We start from the raw sequence: 18,439 nt of genomic DNA on the forward strand, positions 1-18,439 counted from the left end.
ACGGGCTAGTTTTAGTTTGATGCAGTTTAGGTTTGGTTGATTAACGGTTTGGGCTAATAGTTTGGACTCAGGCTGATTAATGGTTTATGGTATGTAAGAAAATAAACAAAAATATATAGTTGTGCATTGTACAATGAAAAGGAAATTTCTGGGCATGCAAAATTGGTAAAAAATTAAAGGTCATTCCATGTTATAGAAAACTTACCCACTATAAAATGGATTCACATTCTCTGTAATTCATTTCCATTAGATAAAATTCAAATTTAAGTGTGGGTTTAAATAAAATTCAAATTTAGTTTGAATTGGGTGACCGTTGGATTACTTAATGCCACATGGCACAATCCTATGAATGAATTGTAGGGAAATGAATTACATAGAATGTGAATCCCTACGAAATCCGTCTCTTCTTTCGTTTGATATGCAAAAGAAATACATATAGATTGAATTAGTACTCAATTTAAAACAAATTTAATATTTTCACATTCATACTTATATTTCAACTAATGTAAAATAATATTTAATGTAAAACTATAAAATGGTTTGTAAAACAGGTTATAACGAACTGTTGGTTCGATTTTGGGTTGGTGCGGGCCATGCCCCCTTCACCTCAAACACTGCCCATTAAGGTTTGATTCGCACTATAATGAGCCGGGGGTCGGTTTGCCAATTTGACAAAGGGCATCTTTGGAATCCCGAAATTTTGATATTAGAAACTCGAAAGGCAAACCCTAATCAGCTAAACCTAATATTCGAACTTTTCCGTCGGCGGAAACCCTAGGTTTCTTCTTGTTTTCTTTGTTGTATATGTATATATAAATCCCACTAGGTAGTCATCGACAGAGAAGCCTTTCAGATAACAAGCGGATTACTTCGTTCCATCTTTATCTGCCGAAGCGGAACCAAGAACGGGTAGTAGTTTAATGAGATTTGTGTTATTTTTCTATCTTCGTTTTTTCGATTTGTGACCAGTGGTTGCTTTTCTCTAATATTTCAGTATTGTTTTCGTTTTTCTCCGTTCTATCTGTTATTGGCTTTTGTTGTTAATCTCATAGGTAGATCAAAGAAGAAACAGGCTAATGATGATAAATCTTATCTTAGCGGATTTCAATGAGGCATCTGTCAGTGATTTGATTTGTTACACACACTGAAGCCTATTCTTATTTGAATCTCTCCTGTGCTTTTTAATTTGTATTTCGAGTTTGACGATTTCCTTTTCCGAAGTCGAGGATCTCTATATGGTTGTTTCGGTTCCATCGGATCATATGTTTTTTTGGAAGAACTGATTGAATAGGGAATTTATTCAGATTGAAATTGTAGGACTGGTAACAGAGGGAATTTGATGCAATGATGAAATTATAAATTTGGCATGGGCAGTGGACGATGCTTCTTTCTTTAGAAGCTTCGCCGTGAGCCTTCACCAAAAAACGACTTCTTCTTCCTCTGAGCTCAATTCCCATCGTCACATCTGTTGTTAGGAGATGTCATTTACTTCAGTCTAAGATAGTCTTTCCTGATTCTTTGATTTGGGCAAGCTTTCTGAACATTTGATTTGATCGTTTGTGATTAAGATCGTGCTTTCATTTGGGTGTTATTTGCTTATAGCTGCATTCCTTGATTTGATTTGATTTGATTTCTTTTTCCTTCATTTTTGTTGTTGGTTCTGAATGGGATTGACAATTTTATGAAATTTTTTTCATAATAGTGAGACCCAATTGAGTGGGAAAATTGGGAGGAAGCTTGTTTGTTCATGTATCATTTCATTTCTTTCATCCAATTTATTGGTAGTAGAAAACAACTTTTTATTTTATTTTATTAGTTAGGGTTTTAGTGCTTTCAAATTTGTATAATCAATGCCCGTTATTTGGAAACCTCGTTTTGATTCTTTGAAGCTTTTAGACTCAAAATTTCGGACCCATTTATCAAATTAACTTCCTTGAAATGATCAATGAATTTTTTTTTTGGGATAACCATCAATGAATTTTTCATTTTTTACCGAGAAAGCGAATCAAAGCAGTCAAGACCAAGTACTTTGACGATGAATGTGAAATTAAGAGCAAGTAAACTTGGGTTTCTAAACTCTCAGGGAGACCTTTCTGTATACCTAGAAACTTATTCTAGCAGAGAACTATTCATCCATTACCTTCGCAAATTCATGCTTCTTAAAGGTTTTAATTTTAGATTGTGTGAAATTAGTAGATATTGAAATATGAAAAAGGAAGTGAGATTGTTATTGTTGCCAAATTGTGTGTTGTGAAGAGATAGAGAAAAGCTGTAGGATGAAAAGAGAAAAAAGAGACGAAGTAATCTGGAAATATTGTTTAATCTGATGGACGAAAGATACAAAAACCAGAGATAAAAGAGGGTAGATTTCTCTAGAAAGGTTTGTTGTACAGCGAAGAATACTAACAAAGCGTGAATTAAACATTTACATACAGCCATTGATGAATGTTGCCATGAAATAATATTTTCAGATGATTTCTATCAACAGATTACTTCATTTCTTTTCTATTTTCCTCTAATCTTCAAAATCCGGAGATCAAAATACAACATCTCCATAAACCGTAGTCATAGGAAATTGGGTTAAGATCTGGGATGAGCCAAAGGCTGAATTTACTAATTTAAAAATTACAAAACCCAACTATAAAAATGAAATAGAGGTTGGGGTCTATTGGCGAATTATGAGAATTTGAAACCTAGTAGGCCCCATCCCTATTTCTGTGACACTGGATCATCATCCATTTGTGTTCTTACACTCCTCAGTCACAAAATCAGATGGGGCTTTGAGGCGAATTTTTTTTAGAGGGGGCAGTACTCACTAGTATGTTATGGCCCAGAAGCTTCTGAGAGCGCCAAGTGCTCCAGCTCCTTAGATGTTTTACTTGTGTCTGATCTAAAATAATTATTTTTTGTTAAAGAAACAGATAATTTTTTATATAATAGGGATGAGAGTATAATATAATATACTATCAGACAAAATTGAATCTACGATATCTTCACTAAGAGGTATTGGTCTTACCAACTAAGTAACCCTTTGATAGTAAAATTCAAAGGTTTTTCAATTGGTAATGACCAACACCTCTTAGTGAAGAGGTCATGGGTTTGACTTTGCGACATGTGTAATATTCTCATCTCTTATATATATATTAAAAAATTATCTTTATATAAATTTTTTTTCTTTTTAAGAATATAGAAAGAAGAATTAAATTTACACAAATTATCTTTATATAAATTTTTTTTTAAAAATATAGAAAGAAAAATTAAATTTATACATTTTAGATTAGACATGTGTCAAACATCCAACCATGTAGATTGAAATTTTCTCTTTCCATTGAGTGGAGGATCTTGCGGGATAAAATGACGTATTATATAAATACAGGAAAGTGTTGGGCGATGGTTTTATTTATTTATTTATAGATCCAATGGTGGGGTTATATAATATATGTGTAAATATAAATATTCAATTTTATATTTTAGGCTTTTGTTTTCGAATTTACAATTTCACTTGTGGTTTTTTTCTTAGGTCTGCAAATATTGGTGAACATAGTAGACGAAACATGTAGCAGACGGACGAAAGGGATGAATTTACGCTTATCGCGTACTGTTCTTTCCACCGGTTACCCATTTTCCCTTGCCTTCAAAAGCCAAAAGCTTCGTGTCTCTACAAAACTCAGACGACCCGTATCGTTTACTTCCTTATTGTCATCCACAGCAACTTCCCAAAACCCTCAAATTCCTCTCTTTCTCAGGCCTGCATCCTATACTGCATCTCTGTCTGACCTCCAAAAATGGCATCAATGGGCTAAAAACCTTGTCTTTTCAGCTGGGTCTAAGTTCGTGGATTCTGATAATGGACCTGATACCGATATACTGTGTAGAGAAGTGAAATGGCTATTGGAAGATGCAGTTGAGGACAAATCCATTTTGTCCCAATTGGTTTCTGCTGAAAATGTTGAATTGGTGAGGTTAAGGGTAGATTTGAATGAGCTTTACATTCTCTGGAAGCAGAGGATTGAAGACAGAAGGCCATTCCAGTATATAGTGGGATGTGAGCACTGGAAGGACTTGGTGTTGAGTGTTCAAGAAGGGGTATTAATCCCCAGACCTGAGACTGAGCAGATTGTGGATTTAGTGAACGAGTGGGTTTCGAAGAAGGGAGAGTTGAGAGAGGGTATATGGGCAGATTTGGGAACCGGGAGTGGTGCAATTGCCATTGGACTTGCTAGGATCTTGGGAGATGGAGGAAGGGTCATTGCCACGGATCTGAGCCCGGTTGCAGTTTCAGTTGCTCAATTCAATGTCAGGAGATATGATTTGCAGGTTAGTAATACAAATAGAATCTGATGTTACAATTGTTGGCTTCTGCTTAAGTAGAAGAATTTGAATGTAATTTTTATTTTTTGTACATTCTCAATTTAGGAAGTCCCGAAGATATTTGATTATTTGGAAGAAAATTGTTTAGCTCGCTATTTCATTCCCTGGAATAATTTTTAAATTTTTTTCTTTTTTACCCTCTCTGTGAGTCTGTATATGAGATATTTTTATTAGTTAGAACTTAGAACACAGAAAACCTGCAACATCCCAAATGGGATTATGGGATTATTCCAATCTGACGATACCATACTCACATTTCAGCTGAGTTTTTTGTGCTGTGTTCAATTTTGTCATTTCTTGTTCAATACAAGCTGCAGTTGCAGTATGCCTATAAAGCTATTGTATTAATGATACATGTCACAACTCTCCTCATGGTTATGAGTCCTGCAAATCAATGCAAAGGCATTGTTTTGTTTTTGGTGCTGTCATGTCGGTGCAACAAACAATAATAACAACCATTATCCCAGCCACACTTCTTTAATTTTGTGTTGCAACTTGCTTATGCCATAAGATCTGTATAAAATATACTCCATACTAAAGTCCATTTGCACATATATCAGAACTGCCGAGGCTTCAGAAAGAATAACTGAGAGGATACTTTGTCCATGATTGCTTTTGGTCTTTGTTAGCAGGATGTGAGTGCAAATTCCCAAGTCATACAGGAACACAAACTGTTTTACTCTGCAAATTCCAGAAAATATGATTAGGTGATCAGTAATCTTTCAAGTGTTTTGGGTTCTGTTTTGAGTATCTCTTGTCTCTACGTACTGTTTATACTGCCAATGTTGATGTGGAAATGTTTGTTACTTGTAAGTTGTATCAGCAAAGATGTTCTCAGATTTTGAGTGGAGCTAATTATATCCTGAATGAGTTCATACAAACTTGTTGAAGGATAGCAGTGAGGAAGCTCAACTGAATTGTATCCAGCTAAGCCTCTGCCAACTGATTTGGGTTGGTACATGGATCATGTTTACCTACTTAACTCTGTTCAAGGTCAAGCAAGTTCCCAACCCATGGCCATTCATATCTCTTCTCACCACTTCTTCTGAGGGCACTTCTCATCTACTTTTTATTTCAACTCTGGTAATTTGCATCATGTTACCTCTTATCCATGGAAAATCTCTATGCCACTTCAAATAATTGCTTTCAACTTATCTTGTGTTGTGTCTGCTCGTAGTTCACTTCAAATCTTTTTACTCATTATTTTATCTTTGTAGTTTTACCACTTAGTCACCTCAACGCCCTCATGTCAGCTAGCTTGTTCTGTGCCTTAGTCACTTAATGTGTGTGGTCTGATAAGAAATAAGTTACGAGGACAACTGAAGTTACAGATGCTTGACATTATACGCATATCTTCTCTTATGCTAGGATTGATCCTCAATTTTTGAAGTTTTCTGTTTTTTTCAGTAGATAGTCTGCAGCCATCAGTGATGTTTTTCCTTTTTGCGGGTTGGGTCAAGCTTTTCCCTTTTTTCCCTTTTTTTTCCAGAATAAAGTTGAAATAAGGCAAGGATCATGGTTTGAGCCCCTGGAGGATGTTAAAGGTCAGCTTGCGGGAGTTGTGAGTAACCCGCCGTACATACCAAGTTCCCAGGTTGCCGGGTTGCAAGCTGAAGTTGGTAGACATGAACCAAGACTTGCTTTAGATGGAGGTGAGGATGGCATGGATGATCTCCTGCAGCTTTGTGAAGCAGCTGCTTTGATGTTGAAGCCAGGTGGCTTCTTTGCTTTTGAGGTGATCAATTCCTTCTCAATACTGAAATTACTTTGCCGCGAATGAATTCTTAATTGTCTTCCTGCTCTAAAGTTTTGCTATTTATTTTAATACTGGCCCCAAAATTTTTCTTTTCTCTTGATTATTAGAGTTCTAAACCAGGTCATGGCTCAATGATTAACTTTGTTGCAAATTGAGATGTTGAACCTGGTTACTAGTGATGACTAACACCACTAAATATCTTGCCAGTATCCTGACATTGATGGCATGGTCTATTGCATCTCCATTGTCTTAGTTTTTCCTATCCCAGAAATTGCCTGGTTAGTGAAAATAGCAAAAAGTACATGGTCATGCACACAGAGAAAAACACACATTATCATTTTGATGTGTTTTACTCTTATTTTTGTTTACACTCTTGTTAAATTCCATCTGTTTGGAGATCTCAAATTCATTATTTTCTTTATTTCTTGTTTCTCTGCAGACTAATGGTGATAAGCAGTGTGAATTTCTGGTGGATTTCCTGACAAACAAGTTGGTTAATGAAGTACAGAAAGTACATGTAGTATCAGACTGTTTTGGTGTCAAACGATTTGTAACTGGATTTCATCAATGACTATTAATATACTGTTGTTGTCATTATCATTACTCTCTGGCTATTGAATGTCGAATTAATGAGGAAAAACGATTGCAACTTCTTGGAGAAGGGAATTTGATAGCGGCAGTACTTCCTGGGTCCCTCCTAAAAAGGATTTTGTCATGTTGAATTACGACGGAGCTTGGTTGGAGGATGATAGCAGAGGCGGCATTGGGATGGTTATCAGAGATGAAAAAGGAATACTTTGGCAGCATTTTCTAATGGAGGTTATTGCAGTTCTTTTCTGGTGGCCGAGGCATAAGCTCTTAGATCTGGTCTGGAGTTGGTGAGGCAAAAAGGTTTTGGTAATGTGGATCTATTGAAAATACACTTGTCTAGATCTTTTGAAAATGGTTCTCAAAGAGCCCCCTCCCACAAAAGTGAGTCCGGATCATCTCCCCCCGAGAGTGCCCTCGACGGCTATTGACCACAAATTACAGGGGGCCCACAGGATGAGATTTTTATTTTTTATTTTTTACTTGTGGACCCAAATAGTTTGTGGGAAGCACATCTCTCTATCAGGGAGATGATTCAGAAGTGCTTGTTATTTTGGAGGATTTCATGGGTCACAAAGAGTCCTTCAATCATTGTCAGTTATCATTTGTTCCAAGATCTGTTAATTCAGTTTCACATTCCGTGTGTCAAGACTATCTCTTGGTGAGTCTCCCCAATGAGTGGCTGTTGTCCAATCTATGGCTTTTCCATATTTGTAATGCAGAAGCTAATGTGTGTTTGAGCTCTCCTTTGCAATGAATATTAAAAAAAAAAAAAAAAATACTAATTAGCCTTTTTATCTGCATTTGCATTCTTCATGTTTGACTTGTTTCTCTCCTTGTATTTTGTTTGCTTCCCATTAATGTCTATGAGTCAAGGTATGAATTTAATGAAGGACAAATCAACTGACAAACTTTGAATATAGAAATGGTCCCATTGTTGAGCGTTTCAACTCAATTTACACCTCGTTTAGCTTGAAGTCGGCTCTTGTCCTGTATCACTCTCAGTTGCATTAACACTTGGCATGGGTTGTGATTATTATAAACAGTTTTTACTCTCCCACTGTCCCTGTAAAGCCCTTGCCTTAAAACCCTGAAGCTTCTTTGGTCTGAGCTCTGAATCTCGTTGCACATTTGATAGAAGATAAAGAACTGGGTAGAGGGAGGCGAAAGCATGGGCACATCGCTTCGATCGATCATGGCCTCTGAAGACATGGTCTATATTTTTATGGTCACATTCCCTGCCCAAGGACACATCAACCCAATGCTAAGGTTAGCCAAGGCCTTCGCTTCCAAGGGTCTCCTGGTCACCTTCATCACCTCCGAATTCGCCGGCCGGAAAATCCAAACTGCCACTTCCCCCACCACGACCACCACCGCTTTAGGTTTGGGTCAGCTTCGTTTGAATTCTTGCTCAGATGGCTTAGACATGGACGAGAAGATTCGTGCTGGTACGGATATTAAAGACTTGATAGCTGCCCTCGACACTGTTGGCGGAGACTCCTTCACCGGTTCACCCAACTCATCCTCAACAATGCCAAAGCGGGTCGACCCGTTTCCTGCATTGTCAATAACCCGTTTCTTTCTTGGGCTTCAGATGTTGCTAAAGAGCTTGGCATCCCTTGTGCTCTACAATGGACCCATTCTTGTGCTGTTTACTCCATCTATCACCACTACATTAATGGCTTAGCTCCGTTTCCCACGTGTCTCAACCCGATCTTACTATTCGCATACCCGGATTGCCACTTCTAAGCCCGGACGAGATACCCACATTTCTGCACCCATTATTCAGAAACCTAGATTTGAAGAAAAGCCTGTTGACCCAGATGGAAACTGTCACCAATTACTTCGGCGTATTAGTTGACTCCTTTGAGGGGCTAGAATCCAACAAAATAAACTTCTAGTCTCACAAGATCCGATCGGTTGGATCTTTATGGGGAGACGCTATAAAATGATGTCTTTCACATGTAATTCATGGTGAAAAGAATCTTCCATCTTGTATATTTATTTATAGTAAAATTTTATTTCATTAAAGGTTTTCAATGTAAATTATTGTGTTATTATTTTCTCATGTTCTATTCAGTGAGTTTTTAATAACCCGGCATCTTATTCAAATATTCAAGTGTAGCTCAATATGCGGGAGGCCGTGAATTGAGCCACTTGAGGCAGTTTCCGCAACTTCCAGTAGATCACCAGGAATCATCGCTTGTAGTTAGAACGCTTGTATTTAGAAAACTAATACATAAAATATGATATTTGATAAAAAAAAAATAATAATAATAATAAAATAAATAAAGGATAGAATGGTCACGGAAAATATTTGCCAGAAAAGCAAGGGCGGACCCACTAAGGGGCCGAGGGGGGCCGTGCCCCTCGAATTTTTAGATTTTTTTCATAATTGTCTTAATTTTCTCATTTTTATATTAATTTCCTTTATTTTTTTCTGCTTTTTCACTTCTTACATGTGAAATTTCACTATTTGGCCCCCCATATTGAGAACAAATTTAAAAGGTAAAATAATGGGTAAAAATGTTCATTCCTATCTAAAAACTAACTCCTCAATCCCTATTTATTTTCCCCTCTTCTCTCTCATATGTTTTCTTCCTATTTATTCTCTCCTCTTTCTATAAACATGGGTTAAAGGAAATTTTTGAAAAAAACTCTTATTAGATATTTAAATTGTCATTTCTAATTAGAAACTCCTCATTCCCTATTTATTCTCTCATATCTCATCTCTCATCTCTCCTCCTCTTCTTTTCTTCCTATTTATTCTCTTATGTTTCTTTTTTTTTTTCATATTTATTCTTCCCTTTCTATATACGTGGGTTAAGGAAAATTTGGAAAAAAAAAATTCTCTACAATTAGATATTCTTTATATTTCTCAATTTATCTATTGTTTCTCTCTTTCTCATATTTTTAAATATTTTTTGATTTTATATTATTTGTTTCTTTATTTCTTCTGCAATTTTGTTATTTGATTTTATATTGTGAAATAAAATGTCTATAATTAGTAAAATAACTACGTTAATTTGAATCTCTTACTTAAAACAAAATTTGGTTTGCATATGAATTTTTAGGGTTGAAATCATGGGTAATTTTTTTTTGTGCTATTCTTTAATTTACTTATATTTTGTTGAAAAAAATATCATTATCAATCATTTACCTATTTTTATCAAATATGTGTGAACCCCACAAAATATATGCGGACCGAAACTAAGGTTGAGAAAGATTGAGTCGTTTAGGTTTCCATCTAAAAGAAGCAATAAAAAATATAAATATCAAAGACTAAGATTTTTTATCATATAAAAAAATAAATATCTTGGAATTTTTATCGAGATCATGGTTTTGATTTGATTTTACATATTTAAATTAGAAGAAAAATATAAAAGGTATTAAGAAAAAAATTAATAAAAAAATAAAATGACAGAAAAATTAATATAAAAAATAAGATATTTAAACAAAAATAAAAGATATAATATTCAAGGGAAAAATTTGCGTCAAAAGAGTAGTATATGTTTTTATAAACAATATGATATATATATAATAAGATGATGCGATTCGGTCTGCCGGCAAAAACCTACCTACTCACTCTGAAATTCGTCTCTTTTTTGAATTGATATTTAATTTAATAAACAAAAAAAATACATCTAGATTTGAATAAATATTTATTCAATTTAAATAAATTTAATACATTCACATTCAAACTTAATATTTCTAATTGTCCAAATAATATTTAATATAAAATTATAAAACACTGTTTGTAAAACATGTTATTCCGGATTGCAGTTTAGTTTTGAGCTGGTGGAGTTTGTACCGTCAGCCCAAACATCGCTCATTAAAGTTTGATTCACACTATAATAAGATGATGCGATTCGGTCTGCCGGCAAAGGGCATCTTTGAAATCCCGAAATTTTAATTTAGTTAATAGTCGAAACTTGTTTAATAGCTAAACCCTAATTAGCTAAACCTAATATTCCAACTTTTCCGTCGGCGGAGACCCTAGGTTTCTACTCGTTTTATTTTGTGTTTATGTATATATAAATCCCACTTAGATAGTCATCGACAGAGAAGCCTCGCAGATAAGAAGCAGATTCCTTCCTTCTCTGCCGAAGCGGAACCAAGAACGGGTAGTAGTTTAGTGAGATTTCTGTTGTATTTCTATCTTCTTCTTTTTTTTGGATATGTGAGTGGTTTGTTTTTTTCGTTATTTCAGTAATGTTTTCGTTTTTCTCCGTTATATCTGTTTCTGGTTTTTGTTGGTCATACATAGGTAGATCAAAGAAGAAACAGGCTAATGATGATAAATCTTATCTTAGCGGATTTCAATGAGGCATCTGTCAGTGATTTGATTTGTTACACACACTGAAGCAGTTTCTTATTTGAATCTCACCTGTGCTTTTTCCTTTTTAGAAGCTCTTTAATTTGGATTTCGAGTTCTTTCTCTTTTTGTGGATATTCTTTTTCGAAGTCGAGGATCTCTATATGGTTGTTTCAGTTTTATCATGGAATAGGGTATCTAAATTGTAGGATTGGTAACAGAGGGAATTTGATGTGCAATGATGAAATTATAAATATGGCATGGGCAGTGGACGATGCTTCTTTCTTTAGAAGTTTCGCCGTGAGCCTACACCAATAAAAACGACTTCTTCTTCCTCTGAGCTCAATTCCCATCGTCACATCTGTTGTTAGGAGTTGTCATTTACTTCAGTCTCAGATAGTCTTTCCTGATTCTTGGGTTTGAATATATAAAAGGTCCCATGGTTGAGTGGAAAGTGTTTCAACTCTATTCACACCTCGTTTAGCTTGGAGTCGCCTATTGTCCTGTATCACTTTCACTTGCATTAACACCTGGCATGCATGGGTTTTTACTCTCCCACTGTCCCTGTAAAGCCCTTGCGTGCCTCTGGCACTCAAATGTCACTCTTTAAAACCCTGAAGCTTCTTTGATCTGAAGCTCTGAAGCTCTGAAGCTCATTGCACATTTGGTAGAAGACAAAGAACTGGGGAGAGGGAGGCGAAAGCATAGGCACATCGTTTGATCGATCATGGCATCTGAAGACATGGTCCATATTGTTATGGTCACATTCCCTGCCCAAGGACACATCAACCCAATGCTTAGGTTAGCCAAGGCCTTTGCTTCCAAGGGTCTCCTGGTCACCTTCATCACCTCCGAATTTGCCGGCCGGAAAATCCAAATTGCCAATTCCACCACCATGACCACCACCACTATAGGTTTGGGTCAGCTTCGTTTTGAATTTTTCTCAGATGGCTTAGACATGGACGAGAAGATTCGTGCTGGTATAGATGTTAAAGACTTGATAGCTGCTCTCAACACTGTTGGCAGGGACTCCTTCACCCAACTCATCCTCAACAATGCCAAAGCTGGTCGACCCGTTTCCTGCATTGTCAATAACCCGTTTCTTTCCTGGGCTTCAGATGTTGCCAAAGAGCTTGGCATCCCTTGTGCTCTACAATGGGTCCATTCTTGTGCTGTTTATTCCATCTATCACCACTACATTCATGGCTTAGTTCCGTTCCCCACCGTGTCTCAACCCGATCTTACTATTCATATACCCAGATTGCCACCTCTAAGCCCGGACGAGATACCCACATTTCTGCACCCATTATTTAGAAACCTTGGTTTGAAGAAAAGCATGTTAGCCCAGATGGAAACTATCTCCAATTACTTCTGCGTATTCGTTGATTCCTTTGAGGAGCTAGAATCCAACAGTATAGAGCTCTTGTCTCACACTTTACCCAAGATCCGACCAGTCGGCCCCTTATTCAAATATCCAAGTGTAGCTCAATCTGCCATCCCTGGTGATCTACTAGAACCTGCCGGAAACTGCCTCGAGTGGCTCAATTCACGGCCTCCGGCATCGGTTGTATACATCTCCTTTGGAAGCGTTGTTGTGATGAAGAAGGAGCAGATGACGGAGCTGGCTTATGGGCTCTTAAATAGTGGACTCTATTTCTTATGGGTAGTTCGACCTTCTATACTGACCAATGAACTGCCAGATGGCTTCATCGAAGAAGCACAAGGAAAAGGTTTGGTGGTTCCATGGTGCCCACAAGAGCAAGTGTTGGCGCACCCATCAGTGGCTTGCTTTGTGAGTCAGTGTGGGTGGAATTCAAGCATGGAGTGCTTGAGCTCTGGAGTTCCGGTTGTGGCGTTAGCGATATTTAGTGATCAAGTGACGAATGCTAAGTTCTTGGTGGATGTTTATGGTGTTGGGTTGAGATTAGTTCCTGAGGTGAAGAATGAGGAGATAAAACTGACGAGAGAAGATGTGGTGAGAGCACTTAAGGAAGTTACTCGAGCTGAGAAGTTGGCGGAACTGAAGAAGAATGCAATGAAGTGGAAGAAGGCAGCAGAGGCGGCGGTGGCGGAAGGTGGTTCATCTGATCAGACACTTCAGGTTGCAGTTGATGAAATCAGGAAGATGGCTATCACTAAAAATAAGGGTGTCATGAGGTCCTAGGTGATTATATGATGAGCTGACTCAATGTCCCCACGTTCCGGGGGTGGTTCACTTTAATGAAAATTTCCTTTTTGTTTGTGCGAAACGAGGTTTGCTGGAACCAGTTTACGTTGAACTTTACTCCGTTTCAGAGTGATGCTTTCAACGTATCATACTACACTGAACATTTGCCACGGAAGCTTAAACTTTGACTTCTTCTCTGAATTAATGGACCCCAAGATAACTCCCCTCTCTCTAACTGAGGGGAAAAACCCTAGGCGTCGTTTCAGGAGGCGGAGAGCCTCACTCCATCCCGTTTTCGGTCTCAGCCTCTCTCTCCGCCTTACTTCTTTTCTCCCATGCCTCTTTCCGCCTCATTTTCATCTCTCCTTCTCTTTCTGCCTCTCTTCGCCTGAGGCTATCACCCTTTCTCCGTACATTTCCGCCTCTTCCATCTCTATTTTTCTTTCTACTTTTCACTATCCGTGTTCCTCTGCATCTTCCTCACTCTTCTCTTTTCCATCTTTTTTTTTTCTTCTTCTGTTTTTGTCTCTATTTCACTGCTTGAAGCTTCCAGTTATTAAAAAAGAAAAGGAAAAAGATGATGCAAAGCTTTGGTCGTGTATTATGCAAATCTGGTGTTTATGCTTGATTTTGTTCGTCTACTGCTGCTGGTGGTATCCATGTTTGCGGTTTCAAGATGGGAGTTCAGAACAAGATCAGGCGCTTTTTGCTTCAACAACTGAGTTGGCGCCCTTGTGGCGTGTTCTGTATCAACCCTTGTAGCGTGCTTTGCTTTTGCCCTTGAGGCGTGTGGTATGTAAGCCCTTGTGGCGTGTTCTATCTTCGCCCATGAGGCGTGTTCTCTATTTGCCCTTGTGGCGTGCTCTGTTTTGGCCCTTGATGCGTGTGGTATGTAAGCTCTTGTAGCATGTTTATGTCTATGTCGGTGTTAGCCTTTGTGGTGTGTTTCCAGGCGGTGGTGGTGGATATGTATATAATACCCATTATGCTTTTCTGTGGTTCCATCCCTTAGCTTTTGTTTGGTGTTTGTGTTTGTATTTTCTTCCTCCTATGATCTCTCCCGTTTCATTGGGTCACGGAGGCCTCCCCCCTTCAAGCTTCCTTCCCCCGCCGTATGTGTTCATTACCAAATAGCGAGGGTCGGACAATAAGTAGGCGCTAATTTTTCTCGGGTGGAACTTTCCGCACTCCGTCCTAGGGGAAGGAGCGGAAGTCGAAATCCAATCTACGGTTCAATCTCAAGTTTATGAATGAAGTGTTGTACTTTTGATCCCAAAAAAAAAACTATCATGCTACTATATAAAAGTCAAACATCAATTTAGTTATCTCTCCACCATGCAACGCACCCCTGCAACCTCGTAAAAACGAACAGAGTGGCATTACACCTTACAAAGCGCATGTTCTTAAATATATGGAAATTGCACTTTTCATGGATCTAGAAAGATTTTACCCTAATGGAAATAAAAATAGATAGATACCTCTCGAGAGAACGAAAATATAGCCTCTTCGGGATCCGCAAAATGCCCGTCTCTATAAGATATGGAAGAATTTAATTCGGAGATGGAGGCTGTTGCATTTGGTGGGATCCCTCGTGCACGGCTTTGGGTTTACTGTAAGTACCAGTTTCTCCAACATCCAATTTCTTAAGATTGTCCTTCGTTGTAGGTATTGAGATTCCACTCCACAAATCAGGGCTTTCTTACTTTTCCTTTCCTTGAATTGTTTGTACCTTATCAATTTATCGAGTATCTATAATTCTCTCTAGGCCTCTCAGTTGAGAAGAGTTGCGAAATAGTGCACCTCAAGTTATTACTTATAACGAAAACAAAGAAATCACATTGACTCAAAACATCGCTTAGAAGTAGATCGATAGGATTTTTATCTTCGATGAGGTATTCCTTCAATTTTTCCGGCTTCAACTTTGTTGTCCTTTATCTTCTCCCATCATCGACATTTAATCGTCATTCATCCATATTCAAATGTTGAACTTAAAGTCCTAAACTGCTGACCAAGATATGAGTAAATATTTTTGTTTGCTTTTGACTTACGCTCCATGGTGTTCATGTGTGAAGAAATGCTACAGCTTCATCACAAGCTTGTTCTACACCCAAAGCTGGAGGATGACCTATAGGAACAAGCGATTGCTCCCATATGAAAGAAGGTCTTATAAGGTTTCATTTGCACTAACTTTGCATATCTATTGGTGTTTTATGTATTAAATAATAATTATACCAGAAAAAAGATAATTGGATTGTGGCCTTTTTCTGCAAAGCATATTTCTTAGAAGTACTCAACATAACTATTGCATAAGCATGTAATCTTTCTTAGATTTCTAACCCTAAAAATCATTAACAATGTTTAGCTTGCTTTAACTATTTTGAAATTGGAAGGAATTTAGAAGTTGTTAGTACCGGTCCAGTGAAAGAGGATGGATGGAAAAGAGAAGGAAGCTTCTGGTGTTTGTCTTGGTCTGATGAACTATGTTCTTCTATAGCCTTCTGTTAAAGAGGATTTAATTAGCAAGGATAATGGATTATGTGTATCTGAGAGACAAGGATTTAGTTGATTTATTGAGAAACAAGGCATGGAACTCTACATCAAGGATTTCCCATGTCAATTTCTTTTGATGAGTAAGCACTGTCAAACATGGTTTCAAGTGGGTTTCATTGGAAACAAAGACACTATGTTGATTTTTGTTTCTAATGGACTTGATGAGTATACGGCATTGTTTTTTTTTTGGTTGCCAACCCCGGTTTCCAAGGCTTTGCCCTGACTAATCTGGTATTTGACCTGGATCGCACATCTAGTTGTGGTGGGTGAGTCTCTAAGCTATTTTTTGCATCCACAATGTTTTGATATCGGAACTTTGCTTAAGCGGACCAAGCTGCTTACCACTTGTTAAAAGATACAAAACTAATCTTTTGTAAGAGCACGTGCACATCCATGAAAACTTAGCAAACAAAAGTCACATTGAAGTACTAAGTCTGGACATTGTCTCCCTGCTTCATCAGGTATAAAGTGATAGCAATTCTGTGTTAACTCTATGATAGCAATTCTGTGATACTTCCAGATTCTGAGCTATCAGAGGTAAGGGTTTTTTTAGAGTTGTTCAAACTGTTTCTCTTTTAAAAGTTCTATGATGTGTTATTGCAACATAATCCCTTGCGGAAGGACTTGTTAATTTGGACTAAATGTTTTTTCTGATTTTCACTAACTTCCTACATCTATGCAGTTATTAATGCATTAAGCATCCTGTCTATGGCCAAGTTTCTGCCTGAAACAAAGGGAAGAACCTTATTCAAGCTGCCAGTAATAGCTAGGGAAATGGATTAAGCTCGAATGAAAAAGAGTATGGGTTATCTTTAGGAGCTACCATTGATTTTTATTTTTTTTTTCTTCCGTTCTTGGCTTTTCTGGAGTAAGTGGACTTAATTGGAAGAGGCCCTTCATGATTTGGTTTCCAAATTCAGCTTTGATCTTGATCCTTTTTTCCCTTCATTGAGATATTGAGTTCAGTCTCTTGCTGCTGTAATACTGTGTGTCTTTCTTTTCTGCACTCTCTGTATAGGTTCTAATACATAATCATGTTGCATTCAACTTATTCATACTTGCTCAATTTATTCCAAGTCACTTGTTTACCCCATGCTTTGTCCCTGTTACATGTTCATTCCTTCCAAGGAATCAAACAACATTCTTGCTCTTTTCATTATGAAGGAACATAGCTTATACGCATTCAGCGGAGACGATACTAAGGACAAATTACAATCACTAAAAACATAAAAATGAAGAATACAATACAAGATGCTAAAGGTACATGTGTTCCATAATATTTTGATTAGTTCTGGAATAGAAAAAGAAGACGAAAACACATAAAAAAAGATTCCTCCTATGAAGAGGCTATCTCTGATCGTGAGTGTTTACATGCATGTCAATACCAAAGGTATTCTACTTTGACATCAACTCATTTGTACCCATGTTGTGCTTTCGTTTATGTAAAAATTGATGCACATTCCTGACAAAGAAATTTTCTTATTTGATTTGCTTTTATTGAACAATGGCCTCGTTTGCTTTCCTACTGAGATGGTCTGTATATATTCATTTTGGTAGAGTAGAATTGAAAAATACAAATTGTATTCACCAATAATTCAATCTCTCTTTTCTGTCTCTTTGACTCTCTCATTGCTAATCAAAGTAGAGATGGTACTGTGTGCCTTTTTGTATCTCTCGATTGCCTGACTCTCATCTTTCAAATACTATCCAAGACTTTAACATTACTTCTTTAAAAAAAGAATTAGAATATAAGATTACTTGACAATATGCTAAACTAATGATACAATTTTACATGATATATTTTGCCCGTGAGGTTGTACTAGTAGAATTTAAATGTCAAATGAGACTTGCCCCTGGTTTCGAGGAAAGAGGAAATTAGAATTCTTGATCTTGTACTAGGTTTCAAGAAAACTAAAACTCTTGACCTTATACTGTGAGCTATTGGTTTTTACCACTGAACAACTTCTCGAGATACCCTTCAACGAAATTGGTTTTCTCTTAAAAAATAAAATACAAAAGAAGAAAAATGGAGCGGAAGAAGAAACAGAGTAAAATTGATGGAACCTTAAAATCGAGTAAAGCGAAACCAATGAACTGAGGGAGTTTTAAAATTTCTATTTAAGAAATGGTGGAATTGAATTGGTTCAAGGTTTTTGATTCAACAACTGATAGTATATCTTACCATTAGCATCATTCTGAACAATGTTGGACAAGGCTGAAGGAAGAGCATAAGGATTAAAATGAATTTACTGAGTAGATTGTAAAAATCCAGCCATGAAATCCGTATACTATTTAGTTCGCATAGATGATGAAATTGCTGGCCCAAGTAATACTGTAAATGTTGCGTTTGTTTGCAAAGGTGGGGTGAAAGGGGTGGAAAAAAAAAAGTGGGCCCCATGTGTATGGGGTGAGGGAGAAAGCAAGGAAAATAAAAGGTTTTGTGAAAAAATGATAGTGATGGGTCCTACTTTTTACTTTTTCAAAATTTTCCACAACATCCCACCAAATTTGTGAGTGTTTTAAAATGACTTGGGGTGGAAAAGTTGGGCTACCACATTATCAGACAAGTTTCCTTAATTCAATGAAACTTGTCTCTCACTTTTCCACCCAAACAACAAACAATCTACAATTTTGTGATTTAAGGAAAAAATAAGAAATTTACATTTTTTTAAAGAATTTTCCCACCCCCTTT

The 18,439-nt window shown here is 37.1% G+C and overlaps 1 protein-coding gene, 4 non-coding genes and 1 pseudogene across 5 annotated transcripts; all 6 read left to right on the forward strand.

Annotated features, from left to right (window-relative positions):
* The first annotated feature begins 756 nt into the window (after window positions 1-756).
* LOC149025875 (RNA methyltransferase family protein) lies at window positions 757-7,498 on the forward strand. The gene is made up of 4 exons (XM_089146088.1): window positions 757-909; window positions 3,521-4,317; window positions 5,861-6,106; window positions 6,567-7,498. The coding sequence occupies exons 2-4, from the start codon at window positions 3,577-3,579 to the stop codon at window positions 6,696-6,698; spliced, it is 1,119 nt and encodes a 372-aa protein (XP_089002214.1). The 5' UTR covers window positions 757-909; window positions 3,521-3,576; the 3' UTR covers window positions 6,699-7,498.
* Window positions 1,071-1,153, forward strand: LOC149025876 (small nucleolar RNA R11/Z151). Its single transcript, XR_016171950.1, has one exon. It is a non-coding gene; the product is annotated as a small nucleolar RNA R11/Z151 (small nucleolar RNA).
* Window positions 1,339-1,449, forward strand: LOC149025877 (small nucleolar RNA Z152/R70/R12). Its single transcript, XR_016171948.1, has one exon. It is a non-coding gene; the product is annotated as a small nucleolar RNA Z152/R70/R12 (small nucleolar RNA).
* A 3,502-nt stretch (window positions 7,499-11,000) lies between the features above and the next one.
* Window positions 11,001-11,083, forward strand: LOC149025878 (small nucleolar RNA R11/Z151). Its single transcript, XR_016171951.1, has one exon. It is a non-coding gene; the product is annotated as a small nucleolar RNA R11/Z151 (small nucleolar RNA).
* A 179-nt stretch (window positions 11,084-11,262) lies between these two features.
* Window positions 11,263-11,375, forward strand: LOC149025879 (small nucleolar RNA Z152/R70/R12). Its single transcript, XR_016171947.1, has one exon. It is a non-coding gene; the product is annotated as a small nucleolar RNA Z152/R70/R12 (small nucleolar RNA).
* A 382-nt stretch (window positions 11,376-11,757) lies between these two features.
* LOC149025880 (gallate 1-beta-glucosyltransferase 84A24 pseudogene) lies at window positions 11,758-13,194 on the forward strand (annotated as a pseudogene).
* Window positions 13,195-18,439: the final 5,245 nt, after the last annotated feature.

This window comes from Hakea prostrata, chromosome 2 (genome assembly GCF_041222555.1).
Source record: "Hakea prostrata isolate BN-2017 chromosome 2, UWA_Hpros_2, whole genome shotgun sequence".
Lineage (NCBI taxonomy): Eukaryota > Viridiplantae > Streptophyta > Magnoliopsida > Proteales > Proteaceae > Hakea > Hakea prostrata.